Source organism: Plenodomus lingam (genome assembly GCF_022343315.1).
Source record: "Plenodomus lingam strain CAN1 chromosome Unknown contig_30, whole genome shotgun sequence".
Classification (NCBI taxonomy): Eukaryota; Fungi; Ascomycota; class Dothideomycetes; order Pleosporales; family Leptosphaeriaceae; genus Plenodomus; species Plenodomus lingam.
In genome coordinates, this window is record NW_027093945.1 from 356202 (window position 1) to 380899 (window position 24698).

General features: G+C 52.3%; 11 protein-coding genes across 11 annotated transcripts; 4 read left to right on the plus strand and 7 right to left on the minus strand.

The window, feature by feature from the left end:
• Window positions 1–34: 34 nt before the first annotated feature.
• On the minus strand, window positions 35–346 carry IAQ61_008410 (uncharacterized protein; the record flags this gene model as incomplete). Its single annotated transcript, XM_003838400.1, has 1 exon — window positions 35–346. One exon carries the CDS (start codon window positions 344–346, stop codon window positions 35–37), a length of 312 nt encoding a protein of 103 aa, XP_003838448.1.
• Window positions 347–352: 6 nt separating this feature from the next.
• On the minus strand, window positions 353–2480 carry HHP1 (casein kinase I; the record flags this gene model as incomplete). The annotated part of the gene is made up of 6 exons (XM_066097989.1): window positions 2188–2480; window positions 1751–1893; window positions 1603–1675; window positions 1053–1541; window positions 526–1006; window positions 353–410 (listed from the first exon to the last, which is right to left on the minus strand). Exons 2-6 carry the CDS (start codon window positions 1760–1762, stop codon window positions 353–355), a joined length of 1113 nt encoding a protein of 370 aa, XP_065952034.1. The 5' UTR covers window positions 1763–1893; window positions 2188–2480.
• Window positions 2481–2564: 84 nt separating this feature from the next.
• IAQ61_008412 (uncharacterized protein) lies at window positions 2565–2750 on the minus strand (the record flags this gene model as incomplete). Its single annotated transcript, XM_066097990.1, has 1 exon — window positions 2565–2750. The coding sequence occupies one exon, from the start codon at window positions 2748–2750 to the stop codon at window positions 2565–2567; it is 186 nt and encodes a 61-aa protein (XP_065952035.1).
• Window positions 2751–4063: 1313 nt separating this feature from the next.
• On the minus strand, window positions 4064–4644 carry IAQ61_008413 (uncharacterized protein; the record flags this gene model as incomplete). Its single annotated transcript, XM_003838403.2, has 4 exons — window positions 4064–4125; window positions 4200–4250; window positions 4374–4403; window positions 4476–4644. Coding segments are annotated over 4 exons (312 nt in total), but the record flags the coding sequence as incomplete, so codon positions are not given.
• Window positions 4645–4763: 119 nt separating this feature from the next.
• Window positions 4764–5349, plus strand: IAQ61_008414 (uncharacterized protein; the record flags this gene model as incomplete). Its single annotated transcript, XM_003838404.1, has 2 exons — window positions 4764–4895; window positions 4951–5349. The coding sequence occupies 2 exons, from the start codon at window positions 4764–4766 to the stop codon at window positions 5347–5349; spliced, it is 531 nt and encodes a 176-aa protein (XP_003838452.1).
• Window positions 5350–5733: 384 nt separating this feature from the next.
• Window positions 5734–6493, plus strand: IAQ61_008415 (uncharacterized protein; the record flags this gene model as incomplete). Its single annotated transcript, XM_066097991.1, has 5 exons — window positions 5734–5865; window positions 5958–5980; window positions 6053–6272; window positions 6323–6412; window positions 6461–6493. The coding sequence occupies 5 exons, from the start codon at window positions 5734–5736 to the stop codon at window positions 6491–6493; spliced, it is 498 nt and encodes a 165-aa protein (XP_065952036.1).
• Window positions 6494–6829: 336 nt separating this feature from the next.
• On the plus strand, window positions 6830–16714 carry IAQ61_008416 (uncharacterized protein; the record flags this gene model as incomplete). The annotated part of the gene is made up of 1 exon (XM_003838406.2): window positions 6830–16714. The coding sequence occupies one exon, from the start codon at window positions 6830–6832 to the stop codon at window positions 16712–16714; it is 9885 nt and encodes a 3294-aa protein (XP_003838454.1).
• Window positions 16715–17087: 373 nt separating this feature from the next.
• On the minus strand, window positions 17088–19529 carry IAQ61_008417 (uncharacterized protein; the record flags this gene model as incomplete). Its single annotated transcript, XM_003838407.2, has 1 exon — window positions 17088–19529. The coding sequence occupies one exon, from the start codon at window positions 19527–19529 to the stop codon at window positions 17088–17090; it is 2442 nt and encodes an 813-aa protein (XP_003838455.1).
• A 330-nt stretch (window positions 19530–19859) lies between these two features.
• Window positions 19860–22217, plus strand: IAQ61_008418 (uncharacterized protein). The gene is made up of 5 exons (XM_066097992.1): window positions 19860–20383; window positions 20420–20789; window positions 20851–21526; window positions 21591–21718; window positions 21777–22217. Exons 1-5 carry the CDS (start codon window positions 20243–20245, stop codon window positions 21911–21913), a joined length of 1452 nt encoding a protein of 483 aa, XP_065952037.1. The 5' UTR covers window positions 19860–20242; the 3' UTR covers window positions 21914–22217.
• Window positions 22218–22537: 320 nt separating this feature from the next.
• Window positions 22538–23181, minus strand: IAQ61_008419 (uncharacterized protein; the record flags this gene model as incomplete). The annotated part of the gene is made up of 3 exons (XM_003838409.2): window positions 22953–23181; window positions 22892–22902; window positions 22538–22827 (listed from the first exon to the last, which is right to left on the minus strand). The coding sequence occupies exons 1-3, from the start codon at window positions 23060–23062 to the stop codon at window positions 22538–22540; spliced, it is 411 nt and encodes a 136-aa protein (XP_003838457.1). The 5' UTR covers window positions 23063–23181.
• Window positions 23182–23723: 542 nt separating this feature from the next.
• Window positions 23724–24523, minus strand: IAQ61_008420 (uncharacterized protein; the record flags this gene model as incomplete). The annotated part of the gene is made up of 3 exons (XM_003838411.2): window positions 23724–24108; window positions 24189–24289; window positions 24344–24523. The coding sequence occupies 3 exons, from the start codon at window positions 24521–24523 to the stop codon at window positions 23724–23726; spliced, it is 666 nt and encodes a 221-aa protein (XP_003838459.2).
• Between the last annotated feature and the right edge of the window lie 175 nt (window positions 24524–24698).

Here is a 24698-nt window from a genome sequence, read left to right on the forward strand (position 1 = left end):
GCAAGATGCCCAAGTAGTCCATTGGCCGTCAGTGCTAGCGATCTGTCGACATGTGCTGTCCGCTAACAAAGTGCTGTGCCAATTTGATTTGCCGTATGGGTCGAGCTTCCAGAGATACAGGATCCTCGCCGAGAAACCGAGGCCGTCGTAGATACGCGACGCCAGGTGCCTTTCCAGGTCCGTACGGAGTAACCGACAGTTGGATCCTTGTGAACTGATCAAGGAGGAGCGACGCCGTCCAATATGTTGCCAGGACGGCAGTGCCGCATTTCCCGTTCGTGGTGCGGAGCCGAGTCAAGTGAAGCGGTCCCGCATGAGAGTTGAGATGACGAATCGAAAGCCGCATCAAGAATCAGTAGCCGCCAGATGCATACTGGTCCCCGCCACGCTTGTTGGCCGAACGAAGCTGCCTGAACGAAGAAGATTGGTTAGTAAACTTGATCTGATGTCTCCCGCGCTGAGCGTTATCGAACACAAAACGCAAAGGAGAGGGTCCCTTACGAGGATCAGATATATCGAACTCACATTCCGGTGCCCTCCTGGCGTGCATTGACTGGTCCACGCTTGGTTCCGGCACCGGTACCAGCGGTGGCAGCGGCTGTGGTGACATGACGCCCACGGCCCTTGTCGTCTTCCTCGCCCTGGCCCTGGTTGGCAGCCTGTGCAATGGCCTGGGCGTTCTTCTGGTACTTGTACACGGTCCAATCGAAGACGTAGTCGTACTGGAAGCCCTCGCGGACAAAGAGATCACGGAAGATCTTGCGGAGGTACGAGTAATCCGGCTTGTCATCGAAGCGGAGGGAACGAGTGTAATTGAGGTAGATGGCGAACTCGTTGGGGAAGCCACGGCAGAGCACCTCGGTGGGCGTCGTCATCTTCTTCTCCATGATGCGGTCGTATTTCTGCTTCTTGGTGGCCGCCTTAAGACCCTGCCATGGGAGGGAACCACGGCAGAAGTAAAGCATGACATAGCCAAGAGACTCCATGTCGTCACGGCGGGATTGTTCTAGTCAAGTAAGCTACTGCACATCATTTGCAATCGGGCTACTTACCGACACCCAGGTGAGTGTTGATACTGGCGTAACGGGCGGTACCAGTCAGGTTCTTATTCTCTCTGTATGGAATGTGGAAGTGGGTCTTGGGATCGCGGTACTTCTTTGCCAGACCAAAATCAATCACGTTGACCTGGTTGCCGCGCTTGCCGATGCCCATGAGGAAGTTGTCGGGCTTGATGTCACGGTGGATGAAGGACTTGGCGTGAATGTACTCGATGCGGGAGATGAGCTGGTCGGCGAGGAGCAGGACAGTCTTCAGGGAGAACTTGCGGTTGCAGAAGTTGAAGAGATCCTCGAGAGAGGGGCCGAGCAGGTCGAGGACCATGGCATTGTAGTCGCACTCGGTTCCGAACCAGCGCACAAAGGGGATGCCGACACCTCCAGCAAGCGACTTGTAGACGCGGGCCTCATATTCGAGCTGAGGGTGCTTGGCCTTGACGCTCTCGAGCTTGATGGCGATCTCCTCACCCGAGATGATGTTGGTACCTGTCCACGGTCGGTTAGTTGGAATGCAGGCAGTGCGGTCGGGCAGCTATCCAGTACGCACCGAGGTAGATGTCACCGAAACTGCCGCTACCAATCTTGCGGCCGATTCTGTACTTGTTGCCGACACGGAGATCCTAGTGCTTGTCAGCCTGACGTTCGATAGTGGTGCAGCTGCCAAGGTGATGACGGCGAGCGGGGCTGCAGCGTACCATTGTCGTCATGCTTGCGGCGGGCTCACTCCAGAGACGGCAGAGCTCGAGTGTAGGAGGGTGGTGGTTTGGTGTGTGGAGAAAGGAAGGGGTCGTGATTCGGGGTGGCGGCGGTGGGTGGTGGTGATGATATGAGCTTCAGCCTGTTGCGGGTGGACCGGTCAGTAGGAGGCTTTTGCCAATCAGGCGGTGAGTAAGCGCGGCGGGCAAGCGAAAGCCGCTAGTGAGCGAATGCAAGTGCTGCGTGACAGGAAGGAGGGGAGTGCGCCGATAAACTGTAAACTGTAATGGCAACAGGAGGGTCGTGATGGTGATGGTGATGGTGATGGTGGTGGTAATGGCAATGGCGATGGCGGTGGTGTGAGATAAATAGGGCAGTGCGTGGGCGGGTAACGCGCAGGGCGGGACTCCAGAGTGATGTGCTGGGCAGAACTCACCTGGGCACCGGTGGGTGGGTGTGTGGGTAGGTAGGTAGGTAGGTAAGTTAGTGGCAGGGCGTGGATGAGCCCAACGAACACAGCGGGCACCGAAAAGCTTTGGTAGGGGGAGGGGGAAGGACGGGTTCCAAGGTATGCAATGCAATCGACAGTGAGGGTGCAAAGAGGCAGCTGCAGGCTACGAGGACAGCAAAAGAGCCTCGCAAAGAAAGCACGCAGCAAGAAGTGTGGTGCTGAAGGGAGAGAGTGAGAGTGAGAGTGAGAGTAGTGTGAGGGAGTGAGACACACACACACACACACACACACACACTGACGGACGGGTGCAGGCGAAAGAGCCAGCTGGGCATGGCCTTGTTGGCAGCTCGTCACGTGGCGCGCTAGACAGCATCTTTCACTGCGCAGTGCGGCGGTGTATCAGCGCCCTGACGCCGCGCAACCACGGAAACCCTGATGTTCGGAGACTGCGGCATCTGCGTACGGCTTGTGCACTCCAGCCAGAATGTGCTCTTATCCGGATGCCTGGGAGCTGTTTCAAATGCCTTCACCGAGCGCTGCTGCATCATGCCGAGGTCACCTTGTCATTCCAGATCTTGCCCCTTTATGCAGGTGCCGGCTACGAAAAGGCAGTAAGTACTAGGAGTACTAGGTACCTACATAGGTACAATCATGACATGGCGCCAGCATGACTGGCACCGGTCCGGTACATAAGGTTCAGCCGGCCAAGATAGCCCTTCTTCCTTTTCCTTCTTGCACGAGTTCCAAGAGTACACGCACCAGACAGGACCATGCATGCCATCGCTTAGCCTGCCTGCCACCGTATGTACTTACATGACAGCTATGGCGACCACGACGAGGCTTGCATCTAAACCGAGATTTGGGAAGATCCTTCTACATACTGTACCTCCATGGCGGCTGCAGGTCACAATCCATCATCAATGGATCATCAATCAGACTGCCATCTGCCATCGAGTGACACAATCCAGGAAGCGGTTTTACTGCATTGGGCAAATCGCACCGCACTTTGAAGCCCAAGGAGACTGTCTTAGAATGACTTTGTGCTGGCAGGTCACATTGCACTGCGCGTCATTTTCTGAGCCCTGGAGGGACTGAGGGCTATACTTGGTAGCTCTTGGCACGCCCTGGCTGTATCTACCTACCTAAGTAGGTACCTACTGTGTATGCACAAACTCTGGTCCCTGCATCTAGGCCGGTATGGGAAGTTCCGAACACAATAGGTATGGCATGTATGAGCATGTATGTAGCAGTGAGGAACCGCTGTTTGCTCGTGTTCACTTTTACCCCCGACCCACTCTCAATGCATTCCCTCGTGCGGTCGTGTGATGACGGTTGCAATCCCTGTTTCACACAGATAGCAACCCATGTTTGTCAGTCAACCTTACAGAACGAGCCCGTTTCCTGGTCATGAACAATCAGATACGAGTCGCCGTTGAACTCAGATCCCTACTCTACTTCTACTGTTCAGGCACGCCATGGCCGACGCAGTGGACGAATTCTTTACTTCTAATACTGGCAAGCCATGTCTACCCGGCCTGTTTTAGACTGCGTGCATTGCTTCCCAACATTCAGTCTAGATGCAGTCTTCTTGCATTTGTTAGACTTACCCCCATGACGTTTCATCTTCATGGATAGTGTCAAATGAGTTAGTGGCCAGCCGGGCTCTGGTCCGCGTCGTATCACACCTGGGATCAATACAACAATTGAAAATGAGGGGTCCCAAGTCAGAGCTTGATTTGCCAAAGATCTATACAGCCGCCCGCAGTAAGACTCCCATCATTTGTAATTTCTGCACGGCTATTGTACATTGCGTCTCATATTGCTCGTCTTGTCCATGGCACCCGCGATTCCAGTGACTGACTTAGTGCTTCGGTGCCTGGTTCTTCACGAGAGGGTTCCTGGGGTCGTTCTTGTATTCGTCGGCTGGGCTCATTTAGTATGCGGTCTCTCATCTTGGCCAGATGGATAATGGAACAGCCAGAATGGATATAACGAACCTTGTGCCATGGCGTTCGCGGCAGAGTTCACTCCGTAGAGGATGACAAGGCCTGAATGATCCCATCAATACTGCTCATTATATTCGTGCCTCTGAAAGAAGCGCAACCGCCACTGGATCCATCTCGTGCTTTCCAAAGGATCCAGAAAGCTTTATGTAGGTGTTCGCGACATACCGGAAACATAGAAGGGCCACATTGGGCGGGCTGTAGAGAGCCTTGTTAGCCATATTCTATCTAACGTAGGCCCGGGACGCCGGCGAAGTGGAGGCAACCTACCAATGGAGCCACCAAACTTCTTTCCGAGAAGAGACATTTTTGATTGTAATAGAGGGGCAATGGCTCGTGGTGCGATTGGGGTGGGCGATGGACGGTGAAGGGTGGTTGAGCTGCGGTCACCCGGCTTGCAGAACTTCGACTTGCTTGGCACGTCGGCAGTGGCAACCTTACCTAGGCCGACTTGTAAACAGTGCCCATGGACGATGGTACAGCGACCCCGCGCAATCGGCTGCTCTACCTACTATCAAGTCGCAATCAACGAGTTGTAAAGGAGCATTCTGCCCAGCAATGGGTTCACCGCTAGAAGGATGCGTAGCCTCCCTGCGCAACAGTATGCAATTGCTTGACTCTTCCATCACCATCTTGGACGAGGGTGTAAGCGACCTGCCTCGACTGGGAAAAGTACTCCAGACGACACGGGTAGGCTTCTCAAGCAAGACCTGACTTGTTCGCATTTGTCTAATTGGCTCTGCAGCACTTCGAGCTCATCTCTGAATCCGACTTGCAAACCGCCCAATCCGCGCTCCTTTCCGAGATCCGACCTGAAGTTGACAACCTCCTCAAACGCGTAGAGAACTACTTGGACAAGCTCGAGCGACGCGAACAGTCCTTGATGGCCAAGTGCGACCTCAACGATGGCCGGCTGGGACGTGACAGTATGGGTGCTTCATCATCCCGGCCAAGCAGCAGGAATGCACAGAGACCTGCTGGTGCAAAGAGCATGAGCGCTCAGCAACAACTAAGAATGAAGGCACTGCGGGCGAAAAAGGACAGACTAAGCTATGCCGTGGAGACTCTGGAGATGCAAGCGAAACAAAGGGAAAGGCAACTGCGAATGTCCATGGCAGCGCCCCAGCAGCTTTACGACGATTAATTTTGCTACAATGGTGTACTTTGACCCAAAGCAAGTCGGAAACGCGTGAATGGGGGGCAGAAGTACCGTAGCCATGGTGGTTGAACGATCGGGCTTGGCGTTTTGTTGTTTCGATACCCTTGAGCGAACAGATGCAGTTTCTAAAATTCTTCTACTTTGCTCTTTGCTGAAATACTCCGTATCGTATCCCAGTCTTGCCCAATGGCGGTGTTGAATGAATATGTCTACAGACCACCTTGAAGCACTATCCGGGTACTGCGCTAACTGGGACCGCAACGGCATGGATGTCGGCTAGTGTGCCAAGCGCAGAACTTGGGCCCTCACAGATTGACCAGCAACTCCAAACAGACCAGCAATTGCATCTCCCCCACCACTCTGTCCATCATGAGCTCCCTCCGCATCGCCAGAGCCGCCCTCCGCGCGAGGCCCACCGCCATTGCCCGCCCCTTCCAGCGCAGAGGATACGCCGAGGTCGCCTCAGACAAGATCAAGCTCACTCTGGCCCTTCCGCATCAGGTACGCAACACCCAGGACTTGCGACGCTATCTGGACAGGCGCGGGTAGATTTGGGGGTATAAGAAGACAAAAGGCTGACAACAAAAAAACAGTCCATCTACAAGTCACAGGATGTGTACGTTCCCCCGCTAGTCCGACCGATTCCGTAGGAGTGAATGCGCTATAACTGACATGGGACCTCGTACAGTGTTCAGGTGAACCTTCCCGCGGAAACTGGCGACATGGGTGTGTTGGCAAGCCATGTTCCCTCCATTGAGCAGTTGAAGCCTGGCCTAGTCGAGGTCATTGAGGAGCAGGGTGGTAGCAAGCAGTTCTTCCTCTCTGGTGGATTCGCCGTTGTGCAGCCCAACTCCGTCCTGAGCATCAATGCCGTGGAGGGATACCCAATTGAGGACTTCAGCGCCGAAGTATGATCACCGACAAAGAGTGCAAGCAACCGTGATTAACCATGCGACAGGCTGTCAAGAACCAGATGGCCGAGGCACAGAAAATTGCCAGCGGAAGCGGCAGCGAGGCTGACATCGCCGAGGCCAAGATTGAGCTCGAGGCAGGTACTACGAAGTTGGAAACGAAGAAAGAATACTAACTTCCACAGGTCCTCGAGAGCCTGCAGGCAGCCATGAAGTGATTGTGTAAATAGCGTGTGGTATGTATAGTATCAGGTGAAGAGCATGTGTGCCTTCCGCACACAATGGGTAGAAGGCGCTCCACAGGCTCAAAACTAGACATTGCAATCCACTTACCTTTCTGCCTCGTTCATCTGTTCTCTTCTTCTTCTTCTCTTTGGAATTGAGTGCACTCAAATCCACCACCAGACCTAACCTTCGTATATTCTTTATTCCTAACATAGCCTCCCGTTTAACTTCAACCTATTCATTCCCTACTATTACCACATAACCATTCCGCAACCACACACACAGTAGCATACCTCCTCTCAGTGCTATTCACCACTTCAGCATCACCCATGCCCCGTGGCTTTGACCAACCCACGTCAAGCTCCGCGTCCCGTACGACTGACACGGGATCTCGCGAACAACCTGCGCAATCGTCAACCACACGAACAAGACAAGGTCGCTACGGGATCTCAGCTACAGTACAACCTACTGGCGAGTCAAAGCAACTACAATCGCCACGTAAGCCTACTGACCCGAGACCCTCTGACATCTCCCACCCGGCGGGTGGACCCCCGACGTCTGGAACATCACGGAAGCCTCCTGCCTATCTTCAGGGGAAGAACCCGTACGGCCAAGTTTTGGCAAACATTGAACATCCATACCGGGAACCGGATGCCACTGGACGAAAATCAGTTGGCCCTCCTCAGATTGGTACCGATGTCCCAGGTACGCTGCGTGGATCTGGCGCAGTTCCAGACGGTGCACGGCCAACGTCGTTTAAGCCAGAGCGAACAAGCATTGCTTCGAATCCTCAACCGCCAGAGTTTCCATCTAGACAAGCCCCGAAATCGGTGTCGGTACAAGCTGCCAAAAACTTTTTCGAATCCAAAGCTTCTCAAAGCGGATCAGCTCCTCCTCTTCCGCCTGCTTCAGCAGCCATAATAGCGTCAAGTGAAATATTAAGAAACCCACAGTCCTCTGTGCGCTCTAGAGATCACCTCGCACGCCCTCTCAGTCCAACCAAAGCACGAGTCTTGAAAAGGCGAACCTCAGACTCTTCCTTGCGGCCATCGAGCCCACATAGGACTGAGCAGGCCAAGACATCCCAGCCGGCCGGCACTGCAAAACCAGTGAAAGCTGGCAAATCCCACCCAGACGTCATTGTAAGGAGAGCTACTACGATCTCGGCCAATCCTCCTTTTGAAGATGAACAGGCAGAAGCCGATGATGAATATGTAGGAGCAACGGGTCATAGACGGTCAACGAACATATTTGTCAGTGTTCCGCGCGATGTTGCACTATCTTCAGAACAAAACTATGCCAATGACCCGGGGACGCCCGCCATCAGGGACCATTCACATCGGTCAGAGCCGCGCCAAAGTTCCGAAGAGACTGTCAAGCGACATCACGCAGGACGGTCCCCGTCTATTGGCGACCTAGAAGCGTTGGGAGAAACAAGGGAACCAGGGACGCCGCGGCAGCCTCGACGTTCACGGATCGTACACGATAGCTCTTGTGCTGTTGGGGAAGGTGACGTCCTTTCCTCTCAGCGGCTTCGGCGGCAAAGCTCACGCAGTGCTCCTCTGGCGGACATGAACATTACAAATGATCAGAATGTGCGGAATTCCAGGCGTAGATGCTCAAAGTCATCAGCAACAGATACGAGTGCATATCAACCGGACGCAGGCAGGTCCAGTGACGTTCGTGCAAAGGTGGAAGCCATTGCAGCAAGAGGTCTCAGCCATGACGGATCAGGTTCTGTGTACAGCTTGTCCCAGCACAGTACCGACTCTGGACCAACGCCTACGGCTGATGTCGCCGTACAAGATGATTACGATACTATCGAGGTTCCTGACCACGTGGACTCGCGAGGAGCATATGGTCGGCGCAAGACACAAGACTTTGGTTATCCAGGTGCTCGTATCAAACCACGACGTACCGTTCGACTTTACAACCCACCGCAAGACCCCAGCAATTGGGTCAAGCGCATTTGCGGACACTTCTCGTATATGAGCAAAGGCGAAGTTCCTGAGCTTGCGACCAAGAAACGCTGTCAGCAATGCTCAGTCATATCTTCATCATCAGCCAAACCGCAACAGACCCAGTCTCGCCGCAATAGTAAGCAGGCGGCTACTGATTCCTCAAATTCTATATCGTCATCTTTGAAACCGTTAGGAAGCTCTACCGCCCGAACTCCAAGGCGTCGCAGACATCATTCTGAGTGCATACAAAGTGACAAATGCGCAGACACGTTCGCCAAGGATCTGGGACTAATAATTGATTCCATTCTCGAAGAGCATGCGAGCACTTTGCAAGGCGTCATCAATAATATCAAGCACAGTCAACCCAGCCTTATACAGCTCCGGAGGGTTTCCCAGGACCTTGTTCAACGCAGCCAAGCAACTGGTATTTGCACGAATCCCCGCCACACAGCTTGTCGTCCCCAGTGTACCCAGCAAGCGGCATGTCAGCAGATATGCGAACCGGTGGGTAAGCCTCAGACATGTGAATGGATGCCACCATGTCCATATGTCCCGCCAAAAGCTGTCGAGAAGCTCAATGTAGGCTCCCCTGGCCAGATTGTACCCAATGTCAATGATTCTCGTGCCAGTCTCCACGAGTCGGTTAATTCAGTACCTGAGCTGGTCAACCTGGTCAACTCCGCTGCAGATGATTTAGGTCTTGATCTGGACAGACGACCAACTGCAAAGGACGATGAGCTATTCCAAGATGCACCTTACGAAAAGACACCTCGCGCTTCCGTCTCGTCACAACATGCATACCCTTTAGAGGATATAGAACAGAGACTCACCGAAGAAGATCGGCCTTCAGAGGATCCTTGGTTGCAACAAACTCGTAGGCATCTGACCGAGCTCTCAGAAGCACGGACGCAACTGATGGATGAGCTCGACTCGATTGCCGATGACCTAGGTGTCCAACTTGAGGATAGGCATGCTTCTGAGTCGGAGGTCGACCATGTGCAGAGGGTACTCAGCAAAGTTAAAACTGGAATATCCAGGAGATCTACACGCCTCAGGAATAAGTCTGTCGACTCTGTGGCCGAAGAAATACCCAAGATGATCGATCAACATCTTGACGAAAGACGACTGAGTCGTGTCCTCACACGTATATCAACACAGTCAAGACGCATGTCGGCAATCACTCAGAACATGCAGGAAATTGGCGAGATTCCACCTGAAGAAATACAGGAGTGGCTGGTAGTTGCCCAAACCGAACTACCTGCCGCTATTGACTCAATCACTACCGTATTGGAGACCTTACCAGCTTTGGACTTCGAGTCCGCCGATGAATTGGAGGAGCAACCACAATACGAGGAACGATACGAACCGCGATACTATACAGATCCACAGCAACAGTATGAACTTTTCGAGCACGAGCCGTACGAGGACTACGCTGAAAGTCCGCCACGTCGTGCATACACAGAGCCTATCAATGAACTACAGAATCGAATCGCCGACCTTGAGCGCCGGCTCAGAAGGGAGACGTCGAGGACTGCCTCACCTGAGATTGAGCAAGATGACTTTGTTACGCCTCTTGAGCGCAAATTCTCTTCCACTGGCACCAAGAACTGGCCAACAGTGCATACGATGGTTGCTGAGGATGTCATAGAAGATGCTGGATACTCCCCTATCCAGTCAGCGGTGACCAGGAGATTGACATTGTCGTCATCAAGGAGGTCTACATTTCGCGAGCAGTCTAACAGCGAAGAAAGTGTCCATGCCGAACGGTTCGACCGCGAAGAAACTGAGAACTTGCTTCAGCCTGAAACTCCGCCCATCATCGAACACGGCAGTGATCGTCGCACGTCTACTATCAAATCTGCACAACCTCACATGCAACCAGAGCGGACGTTCTCTTTCGTTTCACAGGATCCGAACGAAGTTGGGCAACCCATCAATGATGTACCGCAAGAGCTTGCCAATATGGGGTTTGATATTGCAGTACGACAGCCAACAAGGAGAAGAACGTCAGTCATCGCCTCGCCAGTACGTAACGCAACTTTTCGTGCTGCAACACCGCCCATATCAAGTTCACCTGAAATGGAATTTAGCCATCGCAAGCCGTCAAGAATAGCTTCTATGCCATCCAGAAAGCCTACCATCGAGCTTGACTTGCCATGGCAGGAAGATCGTGATGAGCCTGTGTCAATCATCGACGAAATGGAAGAAGAAGAGGAGTTCGAAGTTCCTGTTGAGAATATTCGCAGGTCAATGACCAGTACCAATGTCGATACACGACTGGAATCTGTCCATTCTCTATTAGTCAACTCGCCAAGGAAAGCTTCTGTGCCGTCAAGGAAGCCTACTATTGAGCCCGATTTGCCATGGCGGGAAGACAGTGATGAGCCTGTGTCCATTATCGACGAAGAGGCCAATTTTGAACTCCCTGTAGAGCGCGTTAACAGTTCAACAACTAGTACTAACGTACATCCACAAGTTGAACCTGACGAATCGCTCTCAATCATGACCTCGGTCCAGAGCCGTGCTCCCACGGAGACATTTGGTCTAGCAGGGAGCTCTAGAAGGAATACTCGGCGGGCGACTGGCAACCTTAGCCTTCCAGAAACTGATTCGGAGATTCCTTTAATGAATATGACAAGCTCGATCGCTCAGCCCAATCGGAAAACGACTATACCTGAGGCTGAGAGTGAATCTGATCCTCCTCGCTTGATCGCAGCTAGGTCTCTGGCTAGAGAGAGCCGTAGGCCAACGCTTAGGTCACCATCACTAAGAGAAGAGCCCGTCGAAGAATTACCTCTGCTACGCGCTACGACTCGTCAGCCTACGCGCCAAATGACACGCAAGTCGACTGCCGAATTGGTCATAGAAACTCCAGAGGAAGACTTCGAGGCTCCTGTGATGTGGGTGCGAAGGACAACCACACAACCTCCTCCACCATCACCAGAAATTGAAGCCGAGATCGTGACGAGAAGAGGGACAGCATTTATTCCACCCTTCACAGGTGTCACCACAAGAATGTTGACACGTCAACAATCTGAATCCTTAGAAGATCCTCCTGCACCACCGTCTTCGCCTTCGACTGAGGCTGAGATGCTTTTGCCATCTCGCGTGGACACTACGCGGGAGAGGCAGCCGGATGTCATGCATGAAGTAAAGCCACCTGTACCTGCGACTCGAGCAACAGGCATTGTGTCTAGAGCGCAGAGTATGGCGCCTAAGAGCCTACCGAGGCGCACAGATTCAACGCCTCGTCAACCTGCTGCAAGACAATCTTTTGTCCAGACAGACCAGCTTACACCCTTTGAGTCCAGTTTGTCGAATCCATCTGAAGGATCTTTATCACCTGTAACCGAGATGATCCCCCAAGCCGAAGATTCTGGGTTTTCAGGTCAAATGGTACGACGGCCGACTACGGTGTATGAGCCTCCATTTGAGGAAACCAATCCGCAGCCAGTACTTTCTTCGCACAAATCCAGCTTTCGACCGTCACCATCGATGACAGGACTTATCGCAAGCCCTACAAGGCAGTCTACAATTGCTGCGCGACGGACGACTTTCGAAGACGCTCTGAATGTCTCCTCCAGAAGAGCAACGATCATGTCAGATCCTACAACTATCGACATACCTCCACGCCTAGCTACTAGGGTCATTACCCTAAGTCCTTCTACACTGGAACGAGTTGGTACGGAGCAGGTTTCGAGGCGACCTACAAGAAAGACAACGGAGCCGGAGTCAACACCGCTGCCAATATCAAGGCAGTCAACTATGCACAATCTTGAAGCTCCATCTCGAAGAACAACTGCTTCGGATATGTTCGAACTAGGACAGCGCAATGTTGAAGAGCCTGAAGTAGAGCTGTATTCAACTATATCACGCCACCCTACTAGACGATTGGCTCAAGGCAATACTATTCCACTTCCTATCTCCAGGGAGTCAACCGTCCCAAGACCACCGTCGCTTTCCAGACACTCTTCGACATACTCCCTGTCAGAACCATCTCTACAAGATGGAGACAACTTGGCTGATGAGCACCAACCTACACTTTCCAGACAGCTAACAAGACAACCGACTAGTGTTGGCAGGAAGCCAACCAGAAAGCCTACCGAGCCAGTCGTCGTGGAGCCCGGACTTATAACCCGTCAGACGACTAGGCAGAAAACCATGCCACAAGATTTAGATATTCTGGAAACGCCTGTCACAACGAGCAGACAGACTACTGTAGCCGGCGTTCCGACTCGTCAATCTACACTGATTCAGATTGACCAACGCGCCTCTTCTGAAGGTGAAGTGGCCCTTTCATCAAGCAGCAATAGCTTCGAAACTCAGCCTATGTCAAGCCGAGCCCCCTCTGTTCGCGAACGTCAGATGACGACGACAGACAGATCAGCCACTTTGCTGCAGGGGCCATCACGAATCAATACGAGGCGCGAGTCTACCGCTACTACACAACAACCTCTACCGCGGAACGCGACTAAACTCTCGACATATGTCGAAAGTGTTTCGGCCCACTCAGAACTTGAGTCGGAGCCAGAAGAGCCTGTTTCCAGAACGAAGTCTATTCGACGAGTGAATACCTTGCGTACCGCTCTACCTAGCGAGCCCGAGAACCCCGTCGCTTCAGAACCACAGCCTGTATCTCGTCGGTCGACAATCGCGAAAGCGCCAACATCTATTGCTTTTGAGTCGCCTCGTCAAACTTTGACGCAAGAGACTCAATTAGACGAACCCGGGGGATTCGAAGAAGCACTCGTGTCTTCTGGAAGTGAATCTGATCCAGCACATGAAGTAGAGCCCAGTACGATACGCCGACTGCCGACTCAGCATTCGGAGATGAGCCGCCCCAATATACCCTCCCGGAAGAGCACCTGGTCTACAGAAGCTGCTGTTTTGGAAGAAAAGCTTCCACCGACGGCATTATCTCGCAAGACTACCGCGCTTTCACGACATCCGACACGTCAGCCCACGCGGCGACTAACGGTAGGGTCACAATTGCCCACGATCAGTGGGCGAGTACCTTCACCGGATGTTGGAGAGTCACTAGTTGAGGAGTCGCCAGCCGAAGAATCGCCAGCTCCAGCGACAAGAAAAGCTTCGCGTCAGCCTACTCAGATATCGCGAAAATCCACGGTGAGGGATGATCTACCGACGGAAGTACCGTCAAGGCAACCCACGCAGTCGTCAAGAACTACTACCTTTCGCGTAGGGAGCCCATCTAAATTAACCACGGTGGGCACATTGGCTGAAACAAGTTCAGAGTCCAAAATCGATTCGGACGCCAGAGTCACCGAGTCGAGTCGAGCATTTGTAGATGAAGATCGCGTGAAGGTGACAAGAAACCCGACACGGGTTCCTACCAAGCGACCGACATACATTGAAGATGACCAAGAAGCAAGTGTTCGGCTTGAATCGACCCGCACCTCTCGTCAGCCAACCAGGGTACCAATAGCATCCACACAGTATCCCGTACAGAGCGCTTTGGACTCCGACAGTGAAATCGAAAAGACTCCAGAACTTGATAGCGAGGAACATCCGATTCGTTCATCATCTTTGGGGGATCCTCTTGCTGCTTACGACGTGTATCGTGGTGCGCTCGTGCAATCTCCAGATCATTTGTCTGATGAGCCTTTACCTGCGGTTCGGAGAACAACCACTGTCCATAGACCAGTAGCTGATTACCCACCATCTCCACCTCCTACACCTCCACGGCAGCAAACTATCACGTCTTCTCATCCCGAGCAGCGATCCATAATCGCCGTCGAGGAAATACCGGAAGAAGAGCCTGGCCGTGTTGACAGAGCTCCTACAGCTGATCTTTCGCGCGATCCCGAATCTTTCGCACATTCGTTAGCAAGGAAAGAGGTAGAAACACCAGTCACAGAGCCACCTCGAACAGATCGTCAAAGGATACGAATCGACCCTCAAGTGGATGAGCGCGTCCCCAGAGTTCTTACCGTGCCCCGCGAGAGAGATCGCCGACGAAGCAGTGCGGCTCCCGGCATCGTAGCACCAGCTCCAGAAGGACTACCAAGTCCTATTAAGCCTACGCCTCCTGCGCATAAGTCCAAGAGGGTGGCAAACTACCCGCCTGAACATCAATATCCCCCCGCGCCTGCCTACCCTCATCGCGAGACGCCGTCATGGACGAGACCTGACACCCAAACCTCTCCTCCAAAGCCAAGAGCTGAAGATCAACCAAGAAAGCGCCGCTTTTTAGGGATCAGACCCAAGGCAACAGGCAAGCCAGTCCAGCGTCCACCTGAGCCACATCCTGACCGAGAGTCAGTCGAGCCCTTTCGACATGCGGCACCAGGACCGGTACCAGGGCCTCCTGGGGGAACGCTACAAAGGCCAAGAGGTTATCCGAACCGACCTGCAAACAAAATATATCACCGAACACCCGCCCCAATTCCAGTCAGAAGAGATGATCACTCAGCCCGAATCCCAATCAGAAGAGACGATCATCCAGCCCGTGAAGCCCCGATCTATGCTCGGAAGGATGACTATTACCCCCGTCTCAAACCGATCATACGTGACCACAGAAACAATCAGCCACGACCTCAACCGGTACCCATCCGTCGAGACGTCCAGCCTCAGTACTCCCAAGCTCAAGCTCCCGCTCGTAGAGATTACCCGGCCCCAGCTCCCAGAGATCATCCGACACCCAACTACGGTCCACCACGTAGACACTACCCACAAGCTCAGTCAGGAGCTACATCCTATCGCAACAATCCTCGCCAGCAGCCCCTTCGTCGCCAAACGCCGGAACCCATTCGCCGTCAACATCGACAGCAACAAGTCTCTGGTGACCAAGAGAGAGCCGCTCCTCGTTCCAAAGCGGCTTCATCTCAACGTAGGCCGCAGGATCACCAGGAACCCTCTTTCACGCAAACGTCTCCGCAGGAAGAGGATTTCAATGGGACTGCCCGCCGAGATGCCCGTGGCGGCACGTCGGAAGACGAAGTGGTGGCGGGGAAAGAAGCAACAAAAACAAGGGACAGGCAAACGCCCACCGCGGAAAAGGAACTTTCTCAGTTTCCGCAACAAGAAGAGCAGCAATTGGAAGGGAGAGCAACCCGTGAAAAAGCACAGAGAACAATTGCCAGCCGCAGATCGTCGAAGATCTCTGGGGTCCCTGTTCAAAACCCGCAAACACAAGCGCCAGAACAGGAAGAACCAGAGCAAAAACGCCAATCACCTATACGAGGCAACGAACCAAGCAGCCCAAATACTACCGCAAAAGCAAGCTCACAGAAAGTTTATGGGAATGACAATTTCGCACAGTCATCGCAAGAAGGAAAAACTCCCGTCAGCGACAGTGTCGACGAGGCTAATGGTAGCCCATCCCTTGAGATCCAATGGCGACCGTCAACAGCCGGAACGGGTGTCCCGAGAGAGAGCGCCCAGTCCATCTCAACCACAAGCAGACGTGCATCAACACAAAGCCAGACAAACAGAAGGCGATCCTCAACAACGAATTCGGAGCAAGAGAAGTCTCTCCCGCGGGCACTCACCCGTCATACGACTGCAAGACGAGCCTCAGAAGCTGGAAAGCATCTCCAAACAGCGCGAAAAGACTCCTCACCAGGAACGAGACGACCATCAACTGCGCTTGCAACATCGAGAGAACAGCGTAGATCGTCAAATACAGATGCAAGCACCCAGGGACGCTCACCTCCCTCGCGAACAATACCTTTACGAACGACAACAGCGCCATCTCGAACATCGACAGTCAATGACAGCACAAGAAAGACAGCTGATCGAAGATCGTCAGCGACAACGGCAGCACCAATCTCGCGAGCGGCAGATTCGAGGGCAGAAGGAGCACGATCTTCCAATTCAAAGCCGCGACAAAGTGCAACGAACTCGCCAGCAGCAAAGTCCGGATCTGGATCACAGAAGAACGAGAGGACAGGAGATGAGCTCGCAAAATCAACCAGACAGTCAAAGAAAGCCGCACTTCCGCATCACCCATCAGCTGGAAGTGATAAGTCCGAGTCCAATGATCCGATCCTGTGGCCCCGGGCACGAATCGGAGACAAAAATTCGTTTGGAGGGCAGAGAGCACCAGCACCAGCGAAGAGAACACCGAGTAGCCTTGGAAGGGGAAAGGGACAGGCAGAGTCTGGAGGGACACAGAGTGGAGGGCAAGGGGCAATCGCAGATCATGGACAGCAGGCAGGGAAGGGTGAGGCAAAGACAGTACAGGGGGTTCCGTCCAAGGGGAGATGGGGGTGGGGGTGGGGAAAGGGGTGAAGCGAGAGAGGTGATGTATGGAAGATGAGTTGATGTTGATCAAATGCTGTGTCTGTACCCACTCCTAAGTATACTTGAGCCATTGACACCTAAGGGCTATTAGATGAGTAGTAATGATACATCTTATATTTCACCCTTACTCTTCTGCGCATACCCTTTGTGATACTGTCAGTGGGCAAGTCAAAAGTCACTTGGAAATGTATTAATTAGCGTACAAGGTATTACTAGTCGGAACGCTCTGAATTCGTTACAAAGTCGGCATAATTCATAAATTGAGCTGGGAGTCCCTTCTCCCAAGAGTGGACTTCTCTCAAACGCCATCCTAATGCTACTGTTCATACATAGAATACACCTATCCCTCTCACCACCGCGATCAATCCATATCCTCCAAATAGTCCCGATCAAGCCTCTTCTTCCTCCCCTTCCTGCCCCCACTCCCCCTAATCCTCCGATCACTAGTATACCTCCCATCGCGATCGCCCACCAACATTCTCCCGCCTTTACCCAACAGCCTGGCCTCGCCTTCCTCAACAACCTGTCCATCTTTCTCCCCAATTCCCAGTTCAATAGTAACCTGCTTCGCCTTCTTGACCTTGCGACCCTTCTTGTCAAACTCGTCGTTGGGACGGCCGAGTCGCACGTTGCGCGGGATGCGCGTCTTTGCGCCAAGTGCCCACAAATCGCCCCAGCGGGCCTTGCGGGCGTCGCGGAATGCCTGTTTGGAGAAGGAGCGGGGCACGGTCCAGCGCTCGAGGGTGCCGGCGGGGGTGCAAACGTCGAGGATGATGTGGCCGCGGCGTTTGAGTGCTGGTAGGATGAGGCGGGGGAGTGTGAGGGGGTTTACATCGTTGGGGGATGTTGGTGTGGGTTCTTCGGTGTCGAGAGCCGGATCGTTGGTGGTGGGGTTGGTGGTCCATTCATGGCCTTCGAAAGCCGCGGCGGTGGTGGCTTCGGACTGCGAGAAACCTTTTCCGATGATGTCGTGGAGGGGTTGGCGTTGGTCGCGGCCGCGTTGCACGGCTAGATAGCTGAATTGGACGTCTTCGTGGTTCCTGTCTTTAGCGTTGAGGATGCGTTGGAGGTAGGGAGGCCGTATGTAGCGTTGATTGAAGAAACAAAAGTCTTTCCTGCCATGGCTGATGCCAGTGTTCTGGTACATTGGACAGGTACTGTGATTTGTGCAGGGTGCGATAATCATTCCGGTCTCCTTCTCCGTGAATCTCGTGTCTTCCTCAGGTTTCGAGACTTGGGAGTCTACTGATGCTTCAAGTGATTCTGAATTGGGCGAAGAAATGTGCTTGTTGAGAAGAAAGGCACGGGCACCAGCTACAACTTCAAAGCCCCTTGGGAGGCCCTTCTCGATGAGTATGAGAACACCACCTTTGGGATTTAGAAGGGACCAGTACTTTTCGACCTGCTCTTTGCGAAGGTACTCTTGTCTGAGAGGCCAAAGGGTATGCGGCGCGAGAATCATATCATAGTACTTTCGTGGCTGCTGGGTATTCGCTGCATCGTGCGCGGTCACTGTTTCCGGTAGCCGTGGAATGAACGTGGTGTTATCGAGCAAGCGACTCGCACGATGTCGGAGAGTGTCTGAAGCTGCCAGAACAGTGGCTTTCCCGAGTGGGGCAGAGCCATGCGATGTATTACCCGAGTCTTCATGCATGCGCTGCCATTCTGCTTGCAGCATCTCATGCCATGCAAGAACACCCACGCCTCCAGATCCAGCGTCGAGGATTGTGCCACCCTTCCTGGCATGCAACATGTGCTCCAGCCACGAAGACCCCAGTCGGCGCCGTACCTCGACCAAGGCGCTCATCACACTAGCATATGTGCCTGGTTGTACAGCTGCCATGTATACGTCTGCTTCGATGTGTCCCATGTCATTTTGCGAAGGGTCAAGTGGTATTGGCTTCTGTGGCTTGCCCAAACGCGCTGGCGGCGTGCTCGAAGACTGTGGAAGACCTGATCCACCGAATATGCGATTGGCAGACTCCGCTAAGTGTTTGTGGTTCGCGCGCGTTAGGAGGAGCGCTGTTGGGTCTACGAGGGCTTCTTTAGGAAGGAACACCGTCGAAGGAGATGGCTTGAAGCGACCTGCGATGGTCAATGGATGGGCGCGCACAAAGTCGTCCTCCTCTTGTGCTTCATCGATATCCTCCCACTCCTCCGCTTCTTCTTTTTGCATTTGACTCCTTTCGTAGACCTCGTCGTGATATGCTTTCAATTTTTCTTCCCTGTATGCCTCCCATTCTTCGGGTGTCCTCGTCTTCTGTTCTTCATCAACCTCCTCATTCGCTTCGGTTTCCTCAAATTCGTCGTCGATCTCAACCTCCTCTAGTTCTCCATCCTTGCCCCTCCTCAAGAGAACTGTGGTTCCATCAGGCAATTCTTCCTCAATGATGTCTTCTTCAGCAATGGCGTCAGGCTCCTCGAGCTCTTCCACAGTTTCCACAAACAGCGGAGTCCCATAAAGTCTCTGATAGACCACATATTCCTCCTCAGTCAAGTGGTCCCTTGGGAGTGAGTCGCCAAATCGTTGTCTCGCTCTGCGTGCGTTGACTTCATGAGTCAGACCTTCGGCTGACGTGGGTGGTGCATCCTCAGAAATTGTCACATTCTCCTGGCTTGTTTGTCTTCGTAAGGGAGTTGTAGAGAAATCTCTTCTCGCGGCTGATATGCTCAAGGCAGTCGATCGAAGGTGCGGCGAGGCGAGTTGTGCCTGTGCTGGTAATCGTGCATTACGCGCACGCGAAATAGCAATGTTGAGACGACATGGTGCACAAATCGACTGCACACTTCTCGCCTTCAACATACTGGCACAATCATACACTGTCGCTGGTCGCACTCTTCAGCAAGGCGTGCGCGGAGAAGACAAAAGTCGCCGCGTCTTCACTGCCAGGGTCTCGACTGGGCCTTATTGGGCGACGCTTCCATCCAATCACAAGTCGTCTAATACCACAGTCTATCGTCCATGGCCAGAACCTCTTCTCTACCATTGAAACGCGTATTATACTATGCATATAGTACAGATTTTATACTTACGTTGTATTTAATAGTCGAAATACCCATGAATCTTCCGTTTGGCTTGAGACGTGTGAATCTCGGTGATCTACAAGGTGGCCCCACCACTGGTAGTGATGGCTGTCGCTGTCCTACATGCTTAACAGAAAGATGGCTATCACGCAGCCCATGCTTGCGATTTCCAGACAACGAAGATCAACTTCGTCGGATCGGATGCTGCCTCCTGCGGTGACATGTGGGGGACGGCTTGGTAGCGTGGGTTGACCTATTAGAGACATGGAGAAGCAACCCCACTTAACATAGTACCAAGCACATCGGGTGTGCCCATGCGAATTACTAAACTCAATGTCCTTCCGGGTACCTAAGGATCCGAGCCTTGATGAGAGGTATATAAGCAAGCTTGTCAGATAGGCCATCAAATTCCCTATATAAGGCACGGGATTGTTGGTATATAGACTGTAACAATCCGAACCTACAGAAACGATCAGACTACCAGTATTCACCATGGGATCTGCTACCGCCTTTGACTACAGCTCGCTCAAGAAGTTGTTGGGCAACACAACTGCCGAAGTACTGACGCCAGACGACGGCCAAGCTTACGAGTCGAGTCTCGTAAGATGGAGTGAGCACTGTATCAAAAGAGCGGTATGGAACAACCATTGAGTGGATAACATCATCAAGATCGTTCTAATCAGCGTACAGGCAGCGGTAGTCAAAGTCAAGTCTGCTGACGACGTTTCTGCAACTCTTGCCCAGATACGAGCTCACAACATCCCTTTTACAGTTCGTGGCGGGGGTCACTCCACATCAGGAGCTGCTTCAATTGAGGATGGAATCGTCATTGACCTGTCGAGCATGCGCAAGGTTACCGTAGACCCGCAGACCAAGACAGTCACAGCTGAGGGCGGTACCATCTGGGAAGATGTCGACTTTGAAGCTGCGAAGTATGATCTTGCCGCAGTTGGTGGAACGGTCAACCACACTGGAGTGGGAGGTCTTACTTTGGGTGGCGGATATGGGTACCTCAGTGGCAGGTATGGATTGACTATTGGTAAGCTTGATCCTAGCGCAAATCATATGTATGGCAAAGACCATTGACTAACATGATCAAGACAACCTCGTCTCTGCCAATGTAGTTCTTGCATCTGGCGAGCAAGTCGTCGCCTCTGCGACTTCGCACCCGGACCTCTTCTGGGCTATTCGCGGTGCCGGACAAAACTTCGGCGTCACTACAGCCTTCACATTCCAGGGCCACGACCAGAAGAACCCCGTCTTTGCAGGTCCATTGGTCTTTCCCACAGAGAAGCTCCCGCAAATTGTCGAGTTTGCAAACAAATTCCACGCCACCAATAATGGCGATCAAGCCATGATAATAGGCTTCTCTGCTCCCCCTCCCGCAAATGTTCCCGTTATCATGACGGTATTATTCTGCAACGGCACTGAGGAGGAGGGCAAAGCGTTCTACGGCGATCTATTCAAGCTCGGCCCAATCGCCAATCACACTTCCATGATTCCCTACAAGAAGTTGAACTCCTTACTGAACGACGGGGCAGGTTTTGACGGACGCAAACAGTTTGGTGGTGGCGTTTTCAAGGCTCCTCTGCAGTTCAACTTTGTGAAGCAGCTTCATACTGATTTCACTGATTTCGCCATGTCCCATGAGGGAATGAATTCCAGCATGTTGTTGCTCGAGATGATGCCGTATAAGAAGGTCATGGAGATTTCAAACGAAGAGATGTCATTTTCGAATCGTGGGGAGTACTACAATGTCTCCTCCATGGTCAAGTGGTCAGTATCTCACCATCACAAATTGTGACATCAAGTAGCATCAATAGGACTAACACCAAGCCAGGTTCGACCCAGCCTTCGACGCCGAAGTCCGCACTTTTTCGCGCGAGATGCTCGCAAAGGCGACAGAAAAATCTCTCAACGGTACACAGAAAGAGAAGAGCGGTGTGGGGCTGTACAGCAATTACGCACGTGAGTACTCCTGTTCGACTCTCGGTACCACCTTGAATGAAATGCTGACTCTTTTCAGCTGTCGATGCTGACCCCAAGAACTTGTTCGGTGCAAATGTCAAGCGACTTGAAGAGCTGAAGCACAAGTATGATCCTGATAATCTCTTCCGTCACGGCAACCGATTGACGCCAAGGCCTCGGGTGGTGGTGAACTAAGTGGAACAGTCTGCCATGGCGGTCGCTGCAATACTAGAAATATAACCGCACGCTTGATAAAAAATAGAAATGATACAATTGAAAGCCATCTCATCTCCAATAAAGCCCCCAAACGCAGACTCAAGATATACAGCCAACCCGAGCCAACGAACCCAACTGGATTGTTACGATGTTATGGACCCCAAATTCTGCAAAAGCAGCCGCCAGGTGGAAAATAGCCCAAGACACACTAAGCCTTCCAAAGCCTTTTGGACTTCCGGTTTTAGTTGCTTGGTATGTTCCTGACTCCCGCTGGATTCAATATTTAGACGTCCTTGTAATATTTATAGGCGAGTAATAGGTGATAGGCAGCGCATAGGGAGGGGGCGGGTGTGAGCTTGAATGATTGCCTAGTGGAGGAGGGTCTGTGGATTGTGATAGCATGTCAAGATGCGAATAGCACATGCACTGAGCTCTCACTATGATGCAATCTTCTGCGGATAACCTTGCTCACATATTGCTGTCTTACTCCTAACCGCTATCATATCGGTCCCAAGAAATATTTCCGCATGCCATTATCCTTCGAAAAAAACGCCTTCCAATGCACTCCCCCAAGTAGCCCCCTCGCTTCCAACCCTCCAGGCCTCAAACGTCCTTCATGAGCTCCTCCAACTCATCATCGTCATCCCAATTGCCTCCTCTGCGATTGACAACGATCTTCTGCTCCTCCTTCTCATTCTGCTCTGCGACCGCTCCCAGAATCTCCTTCAACTGGTCTTCGCTGACCTTTTGCCTGATCTGCCCCGTGCGCGCAAGCATAATGAGGCGGTTCTCGATGTCGGTTGCGCGCGATTCCTTGACGAGGCGTATTCTGCCCAGGCGATCGGCGGCATCGGGTGTGAGGATTTGGGAGAGGATGGAATTGCGCTGTTCGTCTGGTGGGGCGTGTTAGTGGTTGTGTTTATGTGTTTTGTATATTGTCGCGAGTGGGAAACGTACTTTCTCTTTGCCTGCGAGTCGTTCAGCGGATTACGATCATGTGGATTTGGGTGCTACTTACTGTCTTGATTCTTGCTCTGAACCTTCGCCGCCGCCGCCGCCTCCCCCACCTTGCTGTTGCAGCTGTTGTAGGCGCGCACGCCTGATTTGCTCGAGATCTTCGTCAGACATGGCAGTGTAATTCACTTCCTTGTCTTTTCTTGTAAGATTGATAGGTAACTGTCCCGGTTGTGGGGGTTCACAGGCGCAAAAGTAGTGTAAGTTGTGGTTGTCGTAGGTATGCGGGGAAGTTGACGAGGCTCGGAAGTCCGACGCAGGCAGAGACCTACCCACTCACCGATTCTGTATATAATATGGCAAGGTCCGTTGCTCAATAGTAAAGCTCCAGCAAATTTCGTGAGACGAGACTATATCAATCCTTCAACATGAAATCATACCTTGCAATAGTATATTCAAGACAAGAACAGATTGAGCGATACGTTACTATATGATATGTACCCAGTCAAATTGTGTCAGATGTGAATAAATCATCTCCATATTGACTATATAGAAATCATCGCGCATGCTTGTGTACGTGGTCAGACATCTTCATGTTCCAACAGCCATTAACCCACTGCCTGTGCATGTACTGGGATCGAATCAAGCTGCTGCTGTACCTTTCATGCCCATGCAACCACGACACAGTCATGCAACAGCGTCAGACGATCTATGTTTGCCATGACCTATACAGATATGATGTCGACCGCAATATTAATTTAGTACAATTTATCGTTGATAACGTGAGATCCTCCTCCTCCTCTCTGATCCAGAAACCGCGATGCTGTTAAGTACCCTATGCTGATAACTTCTTGATCTGCTTCCTCATCCGCCCGATTTCAATCTCCTGGCTTCTCAAATCCATCGCGACCGTGGCTATTCGAGCAATGGGTCCCTCGACAGCCGTAATAAATGTAGATTGTGCGGTGCGCAGAGCAGGCGGAACAAGGATGCCAAACCAACGCAGCGGATCCCGTGGCTCCACACTACTACCGTTACTTGGAGTTTCTGTATCCTGTCTTGGCTTTTCTGCAGATTCCTCATTTGTGTCTGGTGAGAAGTCACCTGATTTTTGCTCCTCTGAAATATCCTTCTCAGACGAATTTGCCGATCTTGCTAGATCCTGTGACTTGATGGAGAAATGTGCTTTGGGGTCATCATCCGAACCTTCGGATATGTGACTGGGCATATTAGTTGGATTCGGACAAAACAGGAAGCCGATACTGGGATAAGCATGCATGAAAATAACAAAATTACCTACACTTTACGGATAGCTTGCATACGGTCATCGTAACAGTCCTGGCCATATCTGATTGCGGAGGAGGAGTTGTGGAAGTTTGCTTGAGCCAAGGACATGAAACCCTACATCTTTTGTCAGCTTTGGCAATTGACCAACTGAAGCTTGACAAAACGCACCGAAGACAACTGTTTCGAAAGCTCGTCTTTGAATCTTTGATATTCGTCAAGCGTGTGGAGGTATCGTTCGAGCAACTCGTCCAGTTCCTCGATCAGAATGTCCTTCTGTGGGCCATCCTGCCCTTTGGCAACACCAGCATCTCCCGCAATCTCGTTGTTAGATGACAAAACTTCCGTCATGTTCGCAATCTTGAGTAGTAATTTGTGTTGTGCTGTTATCAAGAGCTCGCAACTACCAAGATAGTCGACACACGCAATGTACACTTGCAGGGACTATACCCCATTCAGCCCTAACCCGAGCTTCGACATGATATTCCCCCATCTCGACTTTCCCCCCAATTTCACCACAACACCC

Bases quoted from the DNA above. Each gene is read 5' to 3' on its own strand.
- IAQ61_008418 (XM_066097992.1), top strand. From the start codon at position 20,243: ATGGGATCTGCTACCGCCTTTGACTACAGCTCGCTCAAGAAGTTGTTG. The intron at 20,384-20,419 runs GTATGGAACAAC...AACATCATCAAG, and splicing joins AGCACTGTATCAAAAGAGCG to ATCGTTCTAATCAGCGTACA. The intron at 21,527-21,590 runs GTCAGTATCTCA...ACACCAAGCCAG, and splicing joins GTCTCCTCCATGGTCAAGTG to GTTCGACCCAGCCTTCGACG.